Raw genomic sequence first — 17325 nt, forward strand, 5'->3', positions numbered from 1 at the left:
GCCATTGAACGCCGGGCCCAGACGAGCGCCCCGTGTTTGTCTGTGAACCCTGGCAGTGACACCTGCCCGATGGGGCCTCGGTGCCATGGTACAGCCTGGGGTAATGACTCTGTTTATCCTGTTTGGGTAATCCTGATAAGGCCGCACAGCCCCTCCCCGCCGCCGATTCATTGAGAAAACGGCCGTTGACGCCGCGCCGGGAACTCGCTCGGCCCGGCCCAGGGACAACGGGGTTGGCTGGGTGGTTTTAATGAGGGCTGCTTAATCAGGCCGGTCAAGGCTGTGGAGGGGTGTTCACTGTGACCTGGCCTTATAAGAGCTGGCTGGAGCAGCCACGAGCTGGCAGAGCTGGGAGGACGGGGACAATCCGGCCTGTGACATATTTTGGAAGGGATTTTACATCTCTCTCCCACCTGCTGAATTTCGACGAGGACCTGGCTCAGCCATGAGCACCAGCGTGGATATGGAGTGTGAGAGGTGCCAGTGCCACGGCAAGGACAAGCACCCTGCCATCCTGTACACCCTCCTGAGCCAGAATCTGCCCCGCGGCGGGGCCCGGCAGCGCTGCCTGTGCCACCAGCGCCGCACCGTGTGCCTGCGCACACCACACCTCACCTGCCAGGCCGCCTCTGACGTGCTGGTCAAAACCATCAACTTCATGAAGAACGTCGCTGCCTTCCACCTGCTGCCACGGGAGGATCAGCTGCTGCTGCTGGACAGCTGCTGGGTGCCCCTCTTCCTGCTGGGGCTGGTGCAGGAGATGGTGACCTTCGAGGTGATGGAGGCCCCGGCCCCCAGCATGCTCAAGAAGATCCTCCTCAGCGGCCAGAGCAAAGGGCAGGAGCCCGAGGGGACACAGCCCACGCTGGCTGCCGTGCAGCAGCTGCAGTGGTGCCTGCACAGCTTCTGGAGGCTGGACCTGAGCCCCAACGAGTACACCTACCTGAGGGGAGCCATTCTCTTCAATCCGGGTGAGTGCCAGGCCCTCGTGGCTCTGCTGGCCAGCGCTGGCAGCTGGACATGGAATCACAGCATCCCAGAATCACTGAGGTTGGAAAAGATCTCCAAGACCATCGAGTCCGCCCTGGGCCAATTCCCACCTTGTCACCAGCCCAGAGCACTGAGTGCCACGTCCAGGGGTAGGGACTCCACCAGCTTCCTGGGCAAACACAGACCTCGTGGCTTGGAGATGCTCAGAGATGGGCAGGTGTGAGCAGCAGAGAGGGCTGGTCACCTTCTCCCTAACTCTGGTCATTCCCAAATGCACTGGGAAGCAGGGAGGATGTCAAAACCTTTGCCTGCCCTGCAGACAATAAGTCCTGGATTCCTTTACTTTTAATGATTTTGCCCATTAACTGCTTTTCCCCCTCACACAGCATCCCTGCAACAGCTACGCCTCAGCAGTGCTGTGTCCATCTCTTAGCGTGGCCTCAGAGATCCCTTCTGAGAAATGGGGACGGGTGGGAATGGGAGAAACCTGGAGCTGTTTCCCATCCTTCTTCATCTCCCTCTCTCCCTCCTCTCCCTCGCAGACATCCCTGGGCTGAGGGCTCCGCTCTACATCGAGAGCCTGCAGTGGGAAGCCCAGCGGGCGCTCCGGGAGCTGCTGCGGCCGCTGCACCCCGAGGATCAGGGCCGCTTTTCCCACATCCTACGGGTCACCTCCTCCTTGAAATCCATCCCTGCCGCCCTCGTCACGGACCTGTTCTTCCGGCCCATCATCGGCGACGCGGACATGGGGGAGCTGCTGGTGGAGATGCTGTTTGAGGTCGCGGGCTGGCCGCAGGCCCCGTGGCTGCCCCTGCCCTGCTGAGCGGGGATTTGGGAGAGAAGCGCTCCGGACTCTGGGGGAACGCCGTGTTTCACTGGAGCCAAGGCTGCAGCATCCCTGGGGAAGCAGCTGTGGCTCAGCAGATTTTACAGCAGCTCCTGCTCTGCCTGGGCTGGTCTCCAGCCCCGGGGAGCGTGTGTGGGTGAGGGGTTTTGTTCCCTGTTCCAGAGCACGGAGCTCTGCTCCCAGTTTCTACTCATTTTGCTGTGAACTCCAAGCAGTGAGGGTTGTCCCCAGCTTGATCCCGTGGTGTCTGGTGGCCTCAGTGGGATCACTGACCGAGGGCTAACATTACAGAATTAGCTCTGGCTCTGGCTTCTGTGCTTAGAAATACGCAGGAAATTTCTTCAGGGAAAAAGCCAGAGTGTTAAATCCTACAGGGTGTACAGACTCGCCCCTCTTTTCCTCAGATTCTCTCTTTCCTCCATAATTCCATGAAATACAAAAGGATTAAGAGCACTTAGGAGCACCTAAACCTACTGCACCTCATTTGGGGCTCTGGGCTTTCCCGTTTGTGTGAAAAGTGAACCCCGAGTGGAGCTGGTTTAGTGGGAGATCCAAACCTCCCTCACTGGAGTTAGAGCCAGGTGCACACCTGGAAAACTCGCTCCTCCTGCCTCCAACAGGCGAGGTGTCAGTATTTTATAAGTGAACATTCATGTGGTTTGTATATAAGATGCAATAAATTATTTTTTTAATAAAATGTTTGGTGCTTTGGAACACAGTGTTGAATTTGGGGTGGGCAGAAAAAACTGCATTCGTGGAAAAGATAGAATGCAGTAAAAAGGGATTTTCCATAAAAATCCATCTGGCAATGCAGACAGGTTGATTGCCAGACAGTGGGAGCTCCCAGCACACAGAGATTTCCAGGACCAAATCCCCACGCTGGACCTTTCTCCGGCTGTTGAGATCCAGGTGTCGAGCCTCTCCCGAGGGCGCTGTCAGAGGCGGCTGCTCTGCCTCACGCAGCTGCCAGCAGGCACAAATCCCATCCCATTTTCCGTGGCTGGCACGGGTGAGGTGTCAGGAAAAGCTGCACGAAGCCTCCCCGTGCCCACGGAAACACCCGGAATCTTCGCCAGCAGCGCAGGGTGAGGAAGGACGGCTGTGTCAGCCCGGGCCTGCACCTCTGCCGCCGCTGCCGAGGTGATCTCAGCCCCGTGACGGCCTTTTTCCACGGGGAGGGAGCGCCGGAGTCACCGACGGCTCCCACAGGCCCACGGGCAGCGCCAAGCCCCGAGTCAGAATTCCCGGCTGTCCCGGGGACAGGGGATGGCCGTGGGTGCTTGTCCAGTGTGGGACCCGCCCGTGACGGGGGGGTGACAGCAAAGGTCGTGGGACTGAACGGGGACAAGGCCAGACCCCTCACAGGGGATAAGGATGGGCAGCCTGGACACCCCCAGTGCCCTGAAACCCCCGGGGTTTGTGACCTCCCTGGGGGTCTAGCCAAACCTGGGCCTGTTAAACACCCCCACAACGGGGTCTGGGCACCCCCAGGGCCTGTTAAACACCCCCACAACGGGGTCTGGGCACCCCCAGAGCCTGTTAAACACCCCCACAACGGGGTCTGGGCACCCCCAGGGCATGTTGAGCCCCCCGCTGGGGTACCTGGGTCCCCGTGGCACCCCGGGGTCTCTCTGTCCCCAGGCCCTGTCACCTCCCCAGGCCCGGGGACCCCGGGTCTGCCGCGCGCTCCCCCGCCGCCAGGCGGCGCCCTCTACTCGTCGCGCGAACGTCATCCCCGCGCGCCAGCAGCGGCCGTCCAAGATGGCGGCGCCCAGCGGAGCCGCCGGTGATGGCGGCGCGGCCCGGTACTGCCTGGTGAGCGGCATCCCGGCAGCGCTCCGCTCCGCGCAGCTCCGCGCCTACTTCAGCCAGTTCCTGGAGGCCGGCGGCTTCCTCTGCTTCCACTACCGGCACCGCCCCGAGCGCCCGCCGGCGGGCGGCGGGGCTCCGGCGCCGCGCACCTGCTCCTGCCTGGTGTCGGTGCGGCCCGGCCGCGCCCGCCGCTTCGTCCGCATGTACTCGGGAAAACGCTGGGTCGGGCCCGGCGGCGCCGCGCTGCCCGGCCGCTGCCTCATCCGCAGGGTCCGCCTGAGCCCCGGGACAGGTACGGGCGGGCGGGGTCCCGGCACGGCACGCTCGGGGCACCGGGCGGTTAGAGCTCCTCGCGGAGTTTCCTTAATGCTTCAAATCTGCTCCGAGGCAGGAAGAGCCCATGTGGGCTCCACTTATTCCCCTCCCGCTCGGGGGCGCCGGGATTTACCCGCCCCAACTCATCGCTTTTCTGCTGCAGGCCCGGAGGCGTCTCCCAGCAGCGAGGACGGGGCGGCTGCCGGGGAAGCGGTCACCGAGGCGCAGCTGAAGCGGCTGCCCGAGTTCAACCCCCCTTCGTTCATGCCTTTTGGGAACGTGGGCACCCCCCTGAGCGTGTTCCTGGAGCTGATCCGGGCCTGCAGGCTGCCCCCCCGCGTTATCAAGAAACTGCAGCTGGATTTTCCAAAGACTGGCTCATCCCGCAGGTATGGGAATGTGCCCTTTGAATACCAGAACACTGAGACAGTTGCTGAGGAAGAAAGAGTTTACACGGCTGCAGGGGATGAGATCACGGAGGGAGAGGAGCCTGTGCCACCCTCGGGGGTGACTCACCCCGCCCGGCCCTCGGAGGATGAGGAGGGGCAGGAGAAGGAGGAAGAGGAGTCGCACTCAGGTGATGTAAGTGGAATATTCCAGCACCAGCCAGGCTCAGCTGCTGGAGCTATGAGGGCAGATCCCACTCTCAGAGCTCATTTTTACTCCTTTAGTTGGATAAATGGCTTGTTAGAAACAGTGTTAAAATACAGTTGTTCATCCCTTGGTGCACTGAGCCCCTTGGGGCAGGGACAGGGGGGCCTGAACCCCCCAAAACTGCTCAGGGTGGTCGTAGGGGTTGGTCCCAAAGTGTCTGATGTGAGGAGGAGCGGAGGGGAGGCTGCTGCTGCCCAGCAGACCCTGCCCTGCTGCCTGGCAGATGGGCCCAGCTCTGCTTTGCTGGGAAACGAGGTGACGGAGGTTGGGGACCACGTTTGTGTGCTGGGAGTGACGTGCAGAGCTGCACAAAGGGCTGACCTTGGATGCTCCTGCACTTGGAGTTTAGCCACTCTGAGGAAAGTGGCTTTTGTGACAAAGGCTCCTGGAGAACTGGGCTGGGCAGGAGCCATCCCACCCCTCTCCCTGGCAGACGCCTGTCTGGCCTGTTCTCCCAAACCTCTGTCATTACAGATCCCCAGGCAAGCCATTCCCGTTCTTTCCTCCACCAGAATTAACTCAGATGCCAAATCTCTGCTCAGTTCCACCCCATTGGTTTCTCCTGGCAACAGGGAGCACAGAGAGCACTTTGTTCCCTCCTTTTTCCAGCTTTTTAATCAGTCTTTTCTTCTCCAGACTAAACAGACTCCTCCAGCTGTTTCTCCCAGGCTGTTTCCTGGCTCTGCAGTCGTTCTTTTGGCTGTTCCTTGGCTGGTTAATGGCTGTGCCCAGAGCTGGGCAGGCAGCTCTGTGTCTGTGCCAGGGCGCTGCTTCCTGGGAGCCCACACAATCTCCTTAGGGATCAGCTGGAGTGGAATTAATTCGTTGCTAGTGCTGACTTCAGGTCCAACGCACCTGCTCCTTAAATGGGCATCTGTGCGGGGCAGGTCGGGCCTGTGGAGTGGGTGTGCTGTGGGATTTCTCCCTGCTGACTCTGGCAGTGGCGTTAGTCAGGGGATGAGCTCATCCGTCGTGTCGGGGCCTGAGCGCCACGGGCCGGGCCCGGCTCTGCCGGCGGAGCTGCTCCAGAGGGACGGCCTTGGGAAGGGGTCAGACGGCCTTGGGAAGGGGTCAGACGGCCTTGGGAAGGGCTCAGGCAGCAGGGACGGGGCTGTGCTGGCGTCCCCCAGCTCCCTGCTGGGCTTTGCTCACAGGACAATGACACGTGTGAGGAGTGGGAGCGGCACGAGGCCCTGCACGAGGACGTGACGCAGCAGGAGCGGGCGCGGGAGCGGCTCTTCGAGGAGGAGATCGAGCTCAAGTGGGAGAAGGGCGGCTCCGGCCTCGTGTTCTACACAGATGCCCAGTTCTGGCAGGAGGAGGACGGAGGTGACGTTGGTGTTTGTGTCACTGAGCCCACCAGCTTACATCAGGTTTAAGCCCTTACAAACAGTCCAGGTCAACTGGAGCCACCAACACCTTGCCATGGCTTCTGAGCCTTCCCTTGGGCACAAAACTGGTCACCAGAGCCCCCCCAGAGCACCCTGTGGTGCCATTGGGAGCCTCTTGGATGGGCTCTGGGATTTGGGGAGTCTCTATTGCCATTTCCTCTATGCTGGCACTGCTGAGGCACCACCTCGAGTGCTGTGTCCGGTTCTGCTGGCTCTGCACAGCTCCCTGACAGGAGGGGGCAGCCAGAGGGGATCCCAGGGAACAGGGGCAGGAGGAGAGGGAATGGCCTCAGGCTGGGCCAGGGGAGGGGCAGGCTGGACACCAGAGGCATTTCCTCATGGAAAGGGTGGTCAGGCCTAGGCAGGCGGTGGAGTCCCCATCCCTGGAGGTGTCCAAGGAAAGACTGGACGTGGCACTCAGTGGTGACAAGGTGGGAACTGGTCACAGTTGGAGTGATTGGTCTTGGAGATCTTTTCCATCCTCAATGATTCTGTGATCCCTTCCCATTTTGTTAGGGAAAATAGGGAGCTGGGCCACCAGCAAAGAGCTCCCCTGTGCCAGACCTCGCCTAAAGTGCTGCTTCCCTTCTCTTGGCAGACTTTGACGAGCAGACAGCTGATGACTGGGACGTGGACATGAGCATCTACTATGACAAAGGTATCAGAGCTGAGCCACCCACCCCAGGGAAACCAGGGAAATTCTGACCATGCAGAATTTGGGGAGCTCTTTGTCATCCTTTGAAAGCATCCAAGCCGTCAGTGAACCTGAAACAATGTTTTTCTGGTCTGGCAGCAAGCGTTGCCAAAAAGAACAGGTTCTGCCTCCTCTGCCTGGTGCTCTGGGGGAAATGCTGGTGCTGAGCAGCCTCCCTGAGCTGTGCTGCGCTGACTCTGGCTGCTTTCTCCCCAGATGGAGGGGATAAGGATGCTCGGGACTCGGTGCAGATGTGGCTGGAGCGGCGGCTCCGGGATGGGCTGGAGGATGGATCCGTGTCAGGGCAGCACATTGGCACCTTCGAGAGGTACACCAAGGTGAGCTCTGGGTGCCTGCTCAGGGCAGGAGGGGCTGTGCTAGGGGTGATGCCCACAGGGTGTGGGGTAGGAGGAGGTCTTGGGTGTGGGAGGAGGGCAGAAGGCTCTGGGAAGATGAGGGTGGGATTTGTCCAGCAAGTCTGTGATGGTTTTTTCCCCTCTCCCAGGGCTTTGGCAGGAAGGTCCTGGAGCAGCAGGGCTGGACGGAGGGGCTGGGCCTGGGGAGCAGCAACTCTGGGATGGCTGAAGCTCTGGATAACGAGGGTCAGAACCCCAGGTGCAAGAGGGGGCTGGGGTAAGTACCCAAATGCCCTCTCAGCCCCTGTTCCCACCTCTGCCCAGGCTCTCTGGGCTCACAGCAGCTGAGAGGCTGCAAGGGGAGCCGAGTGGGGACAGGGCTGTCCCAGGGATCTGCCTTTCCCTGCACACCTGGGGAATTCCACATAAACAGGCTGCTCTTCCTGACAATCCAGGGCTCCTTAGCGGAGCTGTGGTGTTGGAGCAGGGCTGGAACCACGTGCAGGTCTATGGAAGGTGTCCCTGCCCACGGCAGGGGGTGGAACGGGATGGGTTTAAGGCCCCTTCCAACCCAACCATTCCAGGAAAGGAGCTGGGAAGCACAGGGATGCCTGGTGGCCTCTGCAGCCTCCCACCAAACCTTTCCTGCTTCCCTCCAGGTACCACGGGGAGAAGCTGCCAACTTTTATCAGGAGGAAGAAGCCCCGTGAGGACACTTCTGTTGTCATCTCCACCATCTACGATGACCCTGAGCCCCAGGACACGGGTGACCAACTGCTCCGGCGCCAGCCCCCCACGGCCATGAAGTACAGGCAGGACATGGCCTTTGTCCGGGCGTCCCACCCCGCCCTGGGCAGCCTCAGGTCCCAGCCACACTGAGCAGGGACTGTCACAGCCTTTGTCCTGCTCCCCAGTCCAGGCTGGCTCCTGGTCTCAGTGTGAAGCAGGGTGTTGATATATTTATTTTTAGTAAAAATACGGATTTGTAATAAAAATTGCCACGGTTGGGGTTTTTTCCCCACTAATTGGACCTTACAAATGAAAGGAAATGGTGTTCAGTAGGAATGGGGAAAGATGTTGGGGGGTTAAAACTTATATTCGTGCTGGGATCAACCAAATTGGTGTGTTTGGTGAGGCTGAGAAAGCAGAACTTGCAGCCTGAGAGCTGGGGAAGGACAAGCACAGACAGGGCACCGTAACTGTCCCGCTGCTGCTGCCCGAGCGTTCCTTGGGCGTGGCGATCCCACCCTGCTCGGAGAAACCCGTCGGGATGAAAGGCTTGTCCTGGCAGCCTGCAGAGGAATGCTCGGGGAGGCGGTGCCCTGCGGTTGGGCACCTGTGGGTGCTGCCTGCCACGGCTTTCCAGGGTGCTCTGCCCCGTTCTCCTGGCCCAGGCACGGCACAGGGGCGAGCCTCTGTCCCAGTGACCCAGAGCTGGAGGGCTGAGTGAGAATGGGGAAGGTCAGGCCCTGCGTGACTTCCTTAAGGGGTGAAGGGAGAGAATGCAGGGAGGAATTTCTCCTCCTACCTGACAGGAGGGTGTAGCCAGGCGGAGGTCAGGCTCTTCTCCCGGTCAGTGAATGGCAGGACAAAAGGACATTGTCTTAAACTGCTCCAGGAAGGTTTAGGGTGGACATGAGGAAGAATTTCTTCACAGAAAGGGGGGTTAGACATTGGGAAAGGGCTGCCCAGGGAGGTGGTGGAGTCACTGTCCCCCGGAGGTGTTTAAGGAAAGACTGGGTGTGGCGCTCAGTGCCATGGTACTGTTTGATCAGAGCTAGGGCTCGATGCTCTCAGAGGTCTTTTCCAATCCAATTAATTCTGTGATTCTTTTGGAAAAAAGCGGGGCTGGGGATGTGCTGGAGGGACAAGAGCCGGCGCCGGGACTCGAACCCGCGACCGTTGCCCGGATTTGGGTCCCGGGTTCGAGTCCCGGCCAGGGCGGGGCTGCGCATCCCTCCGGCCGCCAGGGGGCGCTGCGGGAGCGGCGGCCGCTCCGCGCCCGGAACGCGGCGCTGCGGGCTCGCGGCGACCCGGACCCGGCGCGGGGGCACCGGCGGCGGTGAGCGGCCCGCGGCACCGGGGGTACCGGGATCGGGGGGACACCGGGGGAATACCGGGATCGGGGGGGATACCGGGGGAATACCGGGATCGGGGGGATATCGGGATCGGGGGAATACCGGGATCGGGGGGGATACCGGGACCAGAGAGGATAACAAGGGATGAAGCGGTCTGGGCAAGGAGCGGAACTGGGAGGGAGGAACGGGGAGTGGGGAAGGAGGGTCATGAGGGCCGTAGGGAAGAAGAGGGAACGCGAGGGAAAAGGAAACACGGGGAGAAGGGGGAGGTGGGGATGAAGGGGGTGTAGGCAGAGGGAGGGATTCGGGGGAAAAGGGGGTGATGGAGAAATGGGAATGTGAAGGGGAAAGGGGGATGTGAGCAGAGGGGGGGGGGAGTGTGGTCACAAAGCGGGGTACAGGCACTTTCCTTTCCTCTCCACCCGCTCCTGGCTGCGAATCCCAGCAGATCCCGTCCCTATAAGCGCAGATCAAACGGTCATTGGGATGTTGTCCCGTCTCAGCCCGTGGCAGGAGGAGGAGATGAGCCACCATGTCTGAGGGCAGCAGGGGCAGCTCGCTGGCCTTTGGCCAGGTGGTCATCGGGCCGCCGGGCTCCGGGAAGACGACCTACTGCCAGGCCATGCGGGAGTTCCTGGGCCGGCTGGGCCGCAGGGTGGCCGTGGTGAACCTGGACCCCGCCAACGAGGCGCTGCCCTGCCCCTGCGCCCTGGACATCGCCGAGCTGGTCACCCTGCCCGACGTCATGGCCAGCCTGGGGCTGGGCCCCAACGGGGGCCTCATCTACTGCATGGAGTACCTGGAGGCCAACGCGGACTGGCTGCGGGACAAGCTGCAGGGGCTCAGGGGACACTACGTCCTCTTCGACTGCCCCGGGCAGGTGGAGCTCTACACCCACCACGAGTCCCTGAAGAATGTCTTTGGCCAGCTGGCCAAGTGGAATTTCAGGGTAGGGATGGGCTGGGTCAGTGCCTGGCACCCCACGAGCTCCAGGGGCCACGCCCCGTGGGCACAGGGTGGCACTGAGGGTACTCATGGCTGCTGTCTCCAGGAATTGTTTGGCCTTTCATGTGAAGTGGCTTTGTCAGGGAAGGAGAAGAATTTTGCCCTATTTTATGCTGGGAGGGATTGGCAAAAAATGGCGTGTTAGGGCTTTTAGTGGGATTAGGAGCAGGAACACAGATTCCTTCCTCACAGCACAAAATCCCAGAATGGTTTGGGTTGGAAGGGACCTCAAAGCTCATCTCGTTCCAGTCCATTCCATGGGCAGGGACACCTTCCACGAGCCCACATAGCTCCAAGCTGGCCTTGAACACTTCCAGGGATGGGACAAGCAATCCTGTGCTCCAGGATCCTCCCCACAGCCCGGGTGTGTTTTACCCAGAGTGGGGTTCTGTGTGTGTGCCAGGAGCCTTGACACTGCCCTGAGGAATCCAGGGGCCGTGCCAGGCCCGTCCTGCAGCCCAGCCAGGTCCCTGTGCACCCCGTGGGACGTGCTCTGGGCTCCCTTGCACAACGGGAGCTGCAGGTGAGAGCAGCCCCGGGAGCTGCTGACGCTGCGCTTGCTCTGCGGCGGGGCCAGACCATGAATGTGCAAACCCCGAGTGCTCTGAGCAAGAAGGGCAACTTCATTTGCTTGAGAATGTCACTGGGAATCTGCACATTAGAGCTTATTTTCATTGGAATAAATGGACATGGGATTGCAGTTGCTAAAATAAGACATTTACAGGGCTGTTTTGTGCTCTCCCAGGTGCTCACGCCTGCCTGGGAGCCCCAGACTGGCTGGGTTCTGCTGCTGTGACTCAGCCTCAGAGCCCTGACTTGGAGTGACTTCCCCAGCTCTGGGACCACATTGTTACAGCCACACAAAACCCAGGGAACCGAACTGCTCGTTAGTGTAATTATTAATTATTAGTGCAAGCCACAATTGACTCTCCCAGCAGAACTTGGTGTGCTGCAGTTACTGCTCCCGAGTGGGCCTGTGCATTCCTGTGGGAGGTGGGAATCCGGAGGCAGTTGTGTTGTTCAGGAGGGGAACTGCCCCAGCTCCCACCCCAAAAACCCTGCGGAGTTCAGACAAGTGTGGAAACTTCAGCTGCAAAGAGAGAAACCCTGAGAAAGGGAGGAGCAGCTGCAGGGTGAAGTTTCTTGTGCTGGTGGTGGAGCTCTAAAAGCCTCCCCACAGCCCCTCCCTGGCTCTGAGCCGTGGTGGTCCAAGGGTGGGAATGTGGCAATAGACACTTTATATACATGGATATGTTTTCAGTCTGGAGAAGACTCGACTCCAGGGAGAGCTCAGAGGCTTCCAGGGCCTAAAGGGGCTCCAGGAGAGCTGCAGAGGGACTGGGGACAAGGGATGGAGGGACAGGACTCAGGGAATGGCTTCCCAGTGCCAGAGGGCAGGGCTGGATGGGATCTTGGGAAGGAATTGTGGGGGTGGGGAGGCCCTGGCACACGGTGTCCAGAGAAGCTGTGGCTGCCCCTGGATCCCTGGCAGTGTCCAAGGCCAGGCTGGACGGAGCTGGGAGCAGCCTGGGACAGTGGGAGGTGTCCCTGCCCATGGCAGGGGTGGGACCAGGTGAGCTGCAAGGTCCCCTCCAACCCAAACCATTCCAAGGTTCTCTGATCCTGTGTTTTATGTGCACGAGGTGGGAGGGGGGTGGTCCTTTCCCCACACGGCGCAGTCAGGTCTGAGCTGATTGTCCCGTGGCCATTCCAGACTGTCCCACGAGCAGCTGGATGGGCTTGCCACGGCTCTGACCTTGTGTGTCCCTTTGTGCCCTTGCTGCCCAGCTGGCTGCCGTGCACCTGGTGGATTCCCACTACTGCACAGACCCCGGGAAGTTCATCTCCGTGCTCTGCACCTCCCTCTCCACCATGCTGCACGTGGAGCTGCCCCACGTCAACGTCCTCTCCAAGATGGACCTGATCGAGCAGTACGGGAAGCTGGGTAAGGGAATTCCATGGAACCACAGCATGCTTTGGGGGCAGGGGACCTTAAGCCTCATCTCTTCTACCTTCCTGCCGTGGGCTGGGACACCTTCCACTCTCCCAGGTTGCTCAGAGCTCCATCCTGGCCTTGGATGCTTGAGGAATTTGAGGGGGAGGGATGTGGAATTGGGCCGTGTCAGGTGCAAATCAGCTCTTTGGGAATGGGGGTGGCTGGGGAAGCTGCTGTAGATGTCACTGTGCTCTTCAGCTTCCAGCTTGCCTTCAGAGATGCCTGTCTCCCTGCAGCTTTCAACCTGGATTATTACACCGAGGTCCTGGACCTCTCTTACCTCGTTGACCATTTGGCCTCCGATCCCTTCTTCAGGAATTTCCGCCGCCTCAACGAGAAGCTGGTGGAGGTGATTGAGGACTACAGCCTGGTGTCCTTCGTGCCACTCAATGTCCAGGTGACCCAGCAGGAGGGAACTGGGAGCCTTGCATGTGTAGCAGCTCCTTTTGCCTGCTCAGAGCCACAGGGCTGGAAACCTCCGCTGTGAAGGGACTCAGGGAAACACACCCAGACCTGTAAATGATCTGTGGCAGCCAAAGGAAGGGAAAAGGCTGATGAGCTTGGGGCTACCTGGGCCTCGTGTCCTGAGGTGGGGAATCCAGGCTCCCCCTTCCTTCAGCTCTTCTGGCCTTCATTTCAAGTCTGGGCTGAGGATCACCTAAACCCTTGTTAAATTAGGGAGCAGCAAACAGTGAGAAGTTCGGGAGGAGTACATTGGGGAGGGGGGGCTGGAAAGGTCCTTAATCAGGCAGTTGGCAGAAGTGTCAACAGAGGCCAATGGGCTGGGACAAGGTGATGAAAGGGAATGAGAGGGTGGAGGGTGTCAGTACCAGTGTCCCTGTTTGTCCCCGTTTGTGTCCCCGCGGCCTCGGGCGCTGTCCGGGTGGCCCAGAGCCCCAGAGAACATCCCCAGTACAGCCCAGCCTGAGTTCCTGCCTGTGGGGAAGGAGCAGGTTCCCAGGGAGCCGTGTCCCTCCTCCCAGGACAAGCAGAGCATGCGGCAGGTGATGCAGGCCGTGGACAAAGCCAACGGATATTCCTTCGGGGACCAGGAGCACCGCAGCCTGGAGGCGCTGATGTCGGCAGCTGTGGGGGCCGACTTCCACTTCTCTTCGTATCCTCTGTGGTGCTGAGTTTAATTTCTCTCTCCTTGGGAGACAAAGGCTGGGATTTGCAGGCCCAGGTTGTTCCTGACATCATCTGGTGGGTGATAACACGTGTGGGGAGTGGGGTGTGCTCAGCCCAGCCCGGGGCAGATACCGTGAACGTGTCAGCAATCTTTTGACAACTTTCCTCTCTCACTCTCCCTCGGTTGGGTTCTTTCCTTCTCCTTCAAACCATACAACTGATTCTCCTACACTTGTCAGGTCTGGGATCAGGCAGAGCCAGAAATAACTCAGGTGATGCTGCGTCTTCCTGATGGCCTTCGGGCTAATGTGAGGCTGGGCTGGTTCCTCGCTGAGAACGTTCAGAGCTCCTGCAGAAGGGAGTGTTTGAGCCCAGCCCCTCGTTTTCCTTAATTACTCTGTTATCAGCACCCTGGCAGTGCAGGAGAAGTATGTGCAATCTCAGGACAAAGCCGTGGAAGAGGAGGTGATGGATCTGTGACACGCCCTTCCCCCCCACTCCTCTGTTTTGACACCTCTCCTTTTCCTCCCCGGAGCTTAAGCTGTGACTCAGAGCAACTGAAAGCCTTTCCAGGCAGGGTCTGGACTCCCTCTCTGGGTGGGTTTGACCTCCCGAGCTTCGGCCCTGCTGCCCAGAGCAGGGATTTGGCAGAAGGGAGGTGGCTGAGGGTCTTCCCTTAGGAACAGAGAGATTGAGCCAGGGAAGGCAGGAATAGCAAGGAAAAGAAGCAAGATGAAGTCTCCTCCATCATGACCAGGACAGATCCAGAGAAAGAAAAATCAGCTGGAGCTGCCTCATGTGCAGGGAGACTTGAGGCACCAGTCCTGGGCTTGCTGCAGGAGCAGCGTGCACGGGCCCCGTGCTCCGAGGAGAATCCAGGCCGAGACGCCTCCACGTCGTCTCAAGGATAGAAAGATGTTTGTTTTTCTTTTTCTTAGAAATAATGATGGACTCTTTCTTAATAAAGCACTCCTCGGTCTCACTTTCATCTTATGAGTTTGCTGAACCTGAATAAATAAACCCAAGAGTGCTGCAGAGCCCGAGGCCAAAGCGCCTCGGGTGGGAGCGGCAGCAGCTCCGCGCCGAGAGCGGCAGCTCCGCGTTGGCCGGGGCCTGGCCCTCTCTGATCTGCCTGAGAACAGGCTCAGCGCTTGCTGGAGGGAGGGAGGGCTGTGGGACGGGAAAGCAGGTCACTCCCGGTGATCCAGGAGCGATCCGGAGGCTGGAGCGGGGCCGCACGGAGCCCAGCGCGCAAAATGCCAGCTCGGCTCTTGGAGGCTTTTGGTTAAGAAAGCCCCTGTGTGACTCAGCCCATGGTTTGCATGTCGGGCCTTTCCCAGGAGCAGCCCGGTGTGTCCTCATCCACCTTCCTTTTCCTGGGCTTGCTTTCTCCACGTCCCAAATCCTGGGACTTCCCCTCCTGCCCATGGAATTCCCTCTCGCTGTCCTGCTGCAGCTCCCAGGGGCGGCAGCAGCTCTGAGCCTCGTGTGCCACTTGCTCTGCTCCCTGCTCCAGGCAGCAGCTGGGGCATGGATCGGGAGGGCTGGGGGGTGACAAGTGAGGTGTCCACATCAGGGAGTCTCCGAGTGCCTCCCGGCAGCTCCACACGGGATGGGAGCGGGCACGACTCCCGATCCCAGCTCTCTGCAGACTCAGCATCGCCTCTTGCCCAAGATCTTGCATAAAATACAACAGGATTTTCTCACAGGATGGTTTGGCCCCTGGCAGAGGGATTGGAGACCGGATCCTCGATGGATCTAAATGTGAACAGTCTCGGGCAGCTGGGCAAGGAATTAAAATGAATTTTTCTTACATCTCCCAACTCTGTGGCCAGGATCTGGAGACAAGGAGGAGCTCAGGGAGAGGACAAAGACATAAACCAGACCCCTTCCCAATGAAACTCAGATTTTAGATATCAAGGTCAAACCCCTGTGTGCTGCCAGTGCCTCAGCTCTTCCCGAGAGCCCAGGAATTTCCCTGGGTATTCCTGGCTGGAACCCAGCGGCTGCATCTCAGTGCTGAAGCTCTGGAAGCCAATCTAACCATAACTGAGCTGAAATTCCATCCTCACCCTGTGGCTCGTGGCCTTGTCCGCATCACTTTGGAGCTCTGCAGTTGCTGTGAAGGGGTGGGAGATGGGATCATGAAAATATTAATTTTATAGTGGCTTTGTCATGGCTTTGAGAGATTTGGTGGCTTAAAAGGGTATGGTCAGGTCAGGCTGAGTTATGCAAGAACCATCAAAGCTTTTGTGGCTTTCTGGCTTTTTTATTTGAATTCCCTGGATATCTGCAGCCTCAGCCTTGCAGGTGCTGAGGAAAATGGGAATCAAGGGGGATGGAAGCCACTCAGCTCAGGCCATGGATCCTCTGCTGTGCTCAAGCCAAGAAATGCTGAGGCCTCAGAGAGCTTCAGCCCCAAAACTGCAGCGGTTTTGCACCAAGGAACTTCCTACAGACGAAGCAGGGGCTGAACTGGGACCCCCAGCCCGGTGGGGACCATCCTGCTCCTGCTCAGGGTGACCAGGAGGAGGCAAGGCTGGAGCCTGGTGTGAAATCCAGGTGTGAAATCCAGCCTGCTCCTGCATCCTCACATCCCCAGGCTGGGAGGGGACACGGCCAGGCTCCCGGGGCTGAGGGAGGTGACACTTTGGCTCCTATCGCTGCCTTGAGCAATCGGCCGGGGCCAAGGGCCAGGATGAGTCACCCCAACCGAGGCACATCCCTGGGAGGGGGCCTGGCGCTCTGCCGAGCTGGTCCTACCTGCTGAGCCCACCCTGACCGTGGGACTGAACCTGGCAGGGTTTTTGGGGATGGAGGGATTCGAGCATCAATCACAGCCACGGAGCTGGGCTTTGCTCTGGGTCCCCTCCCGGGTTCCAGCCCTAATTTGCGGCTCCATCACGGAACTCCTGCTCAAAAGCTGAGTTTCCCCAAGTGGTGCTCTCTAAGGGGGGTAAAAAACCTCTCCAAAAACCCCAAAGGCCCCAGAGCAGACACTGGTGCCAGCCTGGCAGGAGGCTGCCCCGAGGCCAGGGGTGATGGACACCCCGTGTCTGGGTGCCCAGACTGGTGGTGCCTCAGCCAGGACCAGCCAGCCCCAGCCCCAGTCCCGGGCACAAAACCCTGGGAGGAGGCTGGGAGAGCTGGTGACAAGGACAGGCCTGGCTGTGGCTCCCGCAGCTCCCACTCAGGATGGGCAGAGCCTTTTGCAGGCAGCAGAACATCCCTGCTGGCCCTCAGAGACCTGTTCTGGTGGCCTTTTTCCCCATGGCTACCAGCCCCTGGGAGAGTGACTGCAGGGTGGGGGACACTCCCTGGCCCTGGGGCACCCAGTCCCTTTGCTCTAATGGTGTTTAGGACACTAAAACTCATACATTTGAGAGTTTTTTCTGGATGCCCCTTCCGGGGTGCTGAGAGCATTCCACAGCCACTGGGCAAGGACCAGGATGGGGGTCAAGGTCCTGGTGTCTCCCTGGTCTTTCCAGCTGGGTCCCAGCATCCTGTGTAAAGCAGGGGGACAGAAGGACCCCAGAGAACTCCCCAGCAGCACAACCCTCTCACAGGAGGATCCAGGGCCTCCTTCCCAGCCTGGGAAAGTTGCCGGACCGGCTGGGAGCCGGGGAGCACCATCCTCCTACACGGCCCAGCCACGCTGCAATTTCGGCAGCTGTTGAAATCAGTTAACTCCTGGGAAGCCAGGGAGAACCCGCAGCCCCAGGGATGGACAGACACCCCCAGTTAACCCTTCCTGGGCACCAGCACCTGCAGCTCCCACCCCCCACCCTCCAGTTTAACCAGTCCAGGTGTCCCCAGGCCGTCGGGTCAGGGGCCAGCACGAGCCCTTGGCTCGTTCTTCCCGTCGGCCGCCCCGCTTTGGGTAATTACAGGTCTGGGGCTGTTCCCAGGCTGGGAGCGCTCGGGGCCAGGTGGAGGCCGAGCTTTGGGGTCCCTCAGTGGGCTCTCCCCAGGTCCAGCCCTGACACCACTGGGGACCCCCGAGGAGCCGCTGTCCCGGGCCTTGGGGGCCAAGGCAGCACCAGGCGATGTTGTGATGGG

General features: G+C 59.9%; 3 protein-coding genes across 5 annotated transcripts; all 3 read left to right on the top strand.

The window, feature by feature from the left end:
* Positions 1 to 445: 445 nt before the first annotated feature.
* Positions 446 to 1813, top strand: NR0B2 (nuclear receptor subfamily 0 group B member 2; the record flags this gene model as incomplete). Its single annotated transcript, XM_082296487.1, has 2 exons — positions 446 to 971; positions 1533 to 1813. The coding sequence occupies 2 exons, from the start codon at positions 446 to 448 to the stop codon at positions 1811 to 1813; spliced, it is 807 nt and encodes a 268-aa protein (XP_082152613.1).
* A 1785-nt stretch (positions 1814 to 3598) lies between these two features.
* Positions 3599 to 8063, top strand: GPATCH3 (G-patch domain containing 3; the record flags this gene model as incomplete). Its single annotated transcript, XM_082296441.1, has 7 exons — positions 3599 to 3941; positions 4128 to 4546; positions 5773 to 5947; positions 6608 to 6667; positions 6920 to 7041; positions 7209 to 7336; positions 7719 to 8063. 7 exons carry the CDS (start codon positions 3599 to 3601, stop codon positions 7936 to 7938), a joined length of 1467 nt encoding a protein of 488 aa, XP_082152567.1. The 3' UTR covers positions 7939 to 8063.
* A 1000-nt stretch (positions 8064 to 9063) lies between these two features.
* On the top strand, positions 9064 to 14246 carry GPN2 (GPN-loop GTPase 2). 3 transcript variants are annotated; one of them, XM_082296755.1, is made up of 6 exons: positions 9064 to 9121; positions 9641 to 10086; positions 11931 to 12087; positions 12375 to 12535; positions 13122 to 13252; positions 13674 to 14246. In XM_082296755.1, the coding sequence occupies exons 2-6, from the start codon at positions 9670 to 9672 to the stop codon at positions 13744 to 13746; spliced, it is 939 nt and encodes a 312-aa protein (XP_082152881.1). In that variant the 5' UTR covers positions 9064 to 9121; positions 9641 to 9669; the 3' UTR covers positions 13747 to 14246. The 3 variants fall into 3 exon arrangements, with proteins under 3 accessions (XP_082152881.1, XP_082152880.1, XP_082152882.1); XM_082296754.1 differs by having other exon boundaries at positions 9110 to 9121; positions 9607 to 10086; XM_082296756.1 differs by lacking the exon at positions 9064 to 9121 and adding an exon at positions 9124 to 9144.
* Positions 14247 to 17325: the final 3079 nt, after the last annotated feature.

The sequence above is a fragment of the Coloeus monedula genome, assembly GCF_965178545.1.
Source record: "Coloeus monedula genome assembly, chromosome: 24".
Classification (NCBI taxonomy): domain Eukaryota; kingdom Metazoa; phylum Chordata; class Aves; order Passeriformes; family Corvidae; genus Coloeus; species Coloeus monedula.

What these genes read in the sequence shown, in the direction of transcription:
- GPN2 (XM_082296755.1), top strand. Translation starts at nt 9,670, where the DNA reads ATGTCTGAGGGCAGCAGGGGCAGCTCGCTGGCCTTTGGCCAGGTGGTC. An exon ending in TGGCCAAGTGGAATTTCAGG is followed by an intron (nt 10,087 to 11,930) that starts GTAGGGATGGGC and finishes CTTGCTGCCCAG; the next exon opens with CTGGCTGCCGTGCACCTGGT. An exon ending in TCGTGCCACTCAATGTCCAG is followed by an intron (nt 12,536 to 13,121) that starts GTGACCCAGCAG and finishes CCCTCCTCCCAG; the next exon opens with GACAAGCAGAGCATGCGGCA.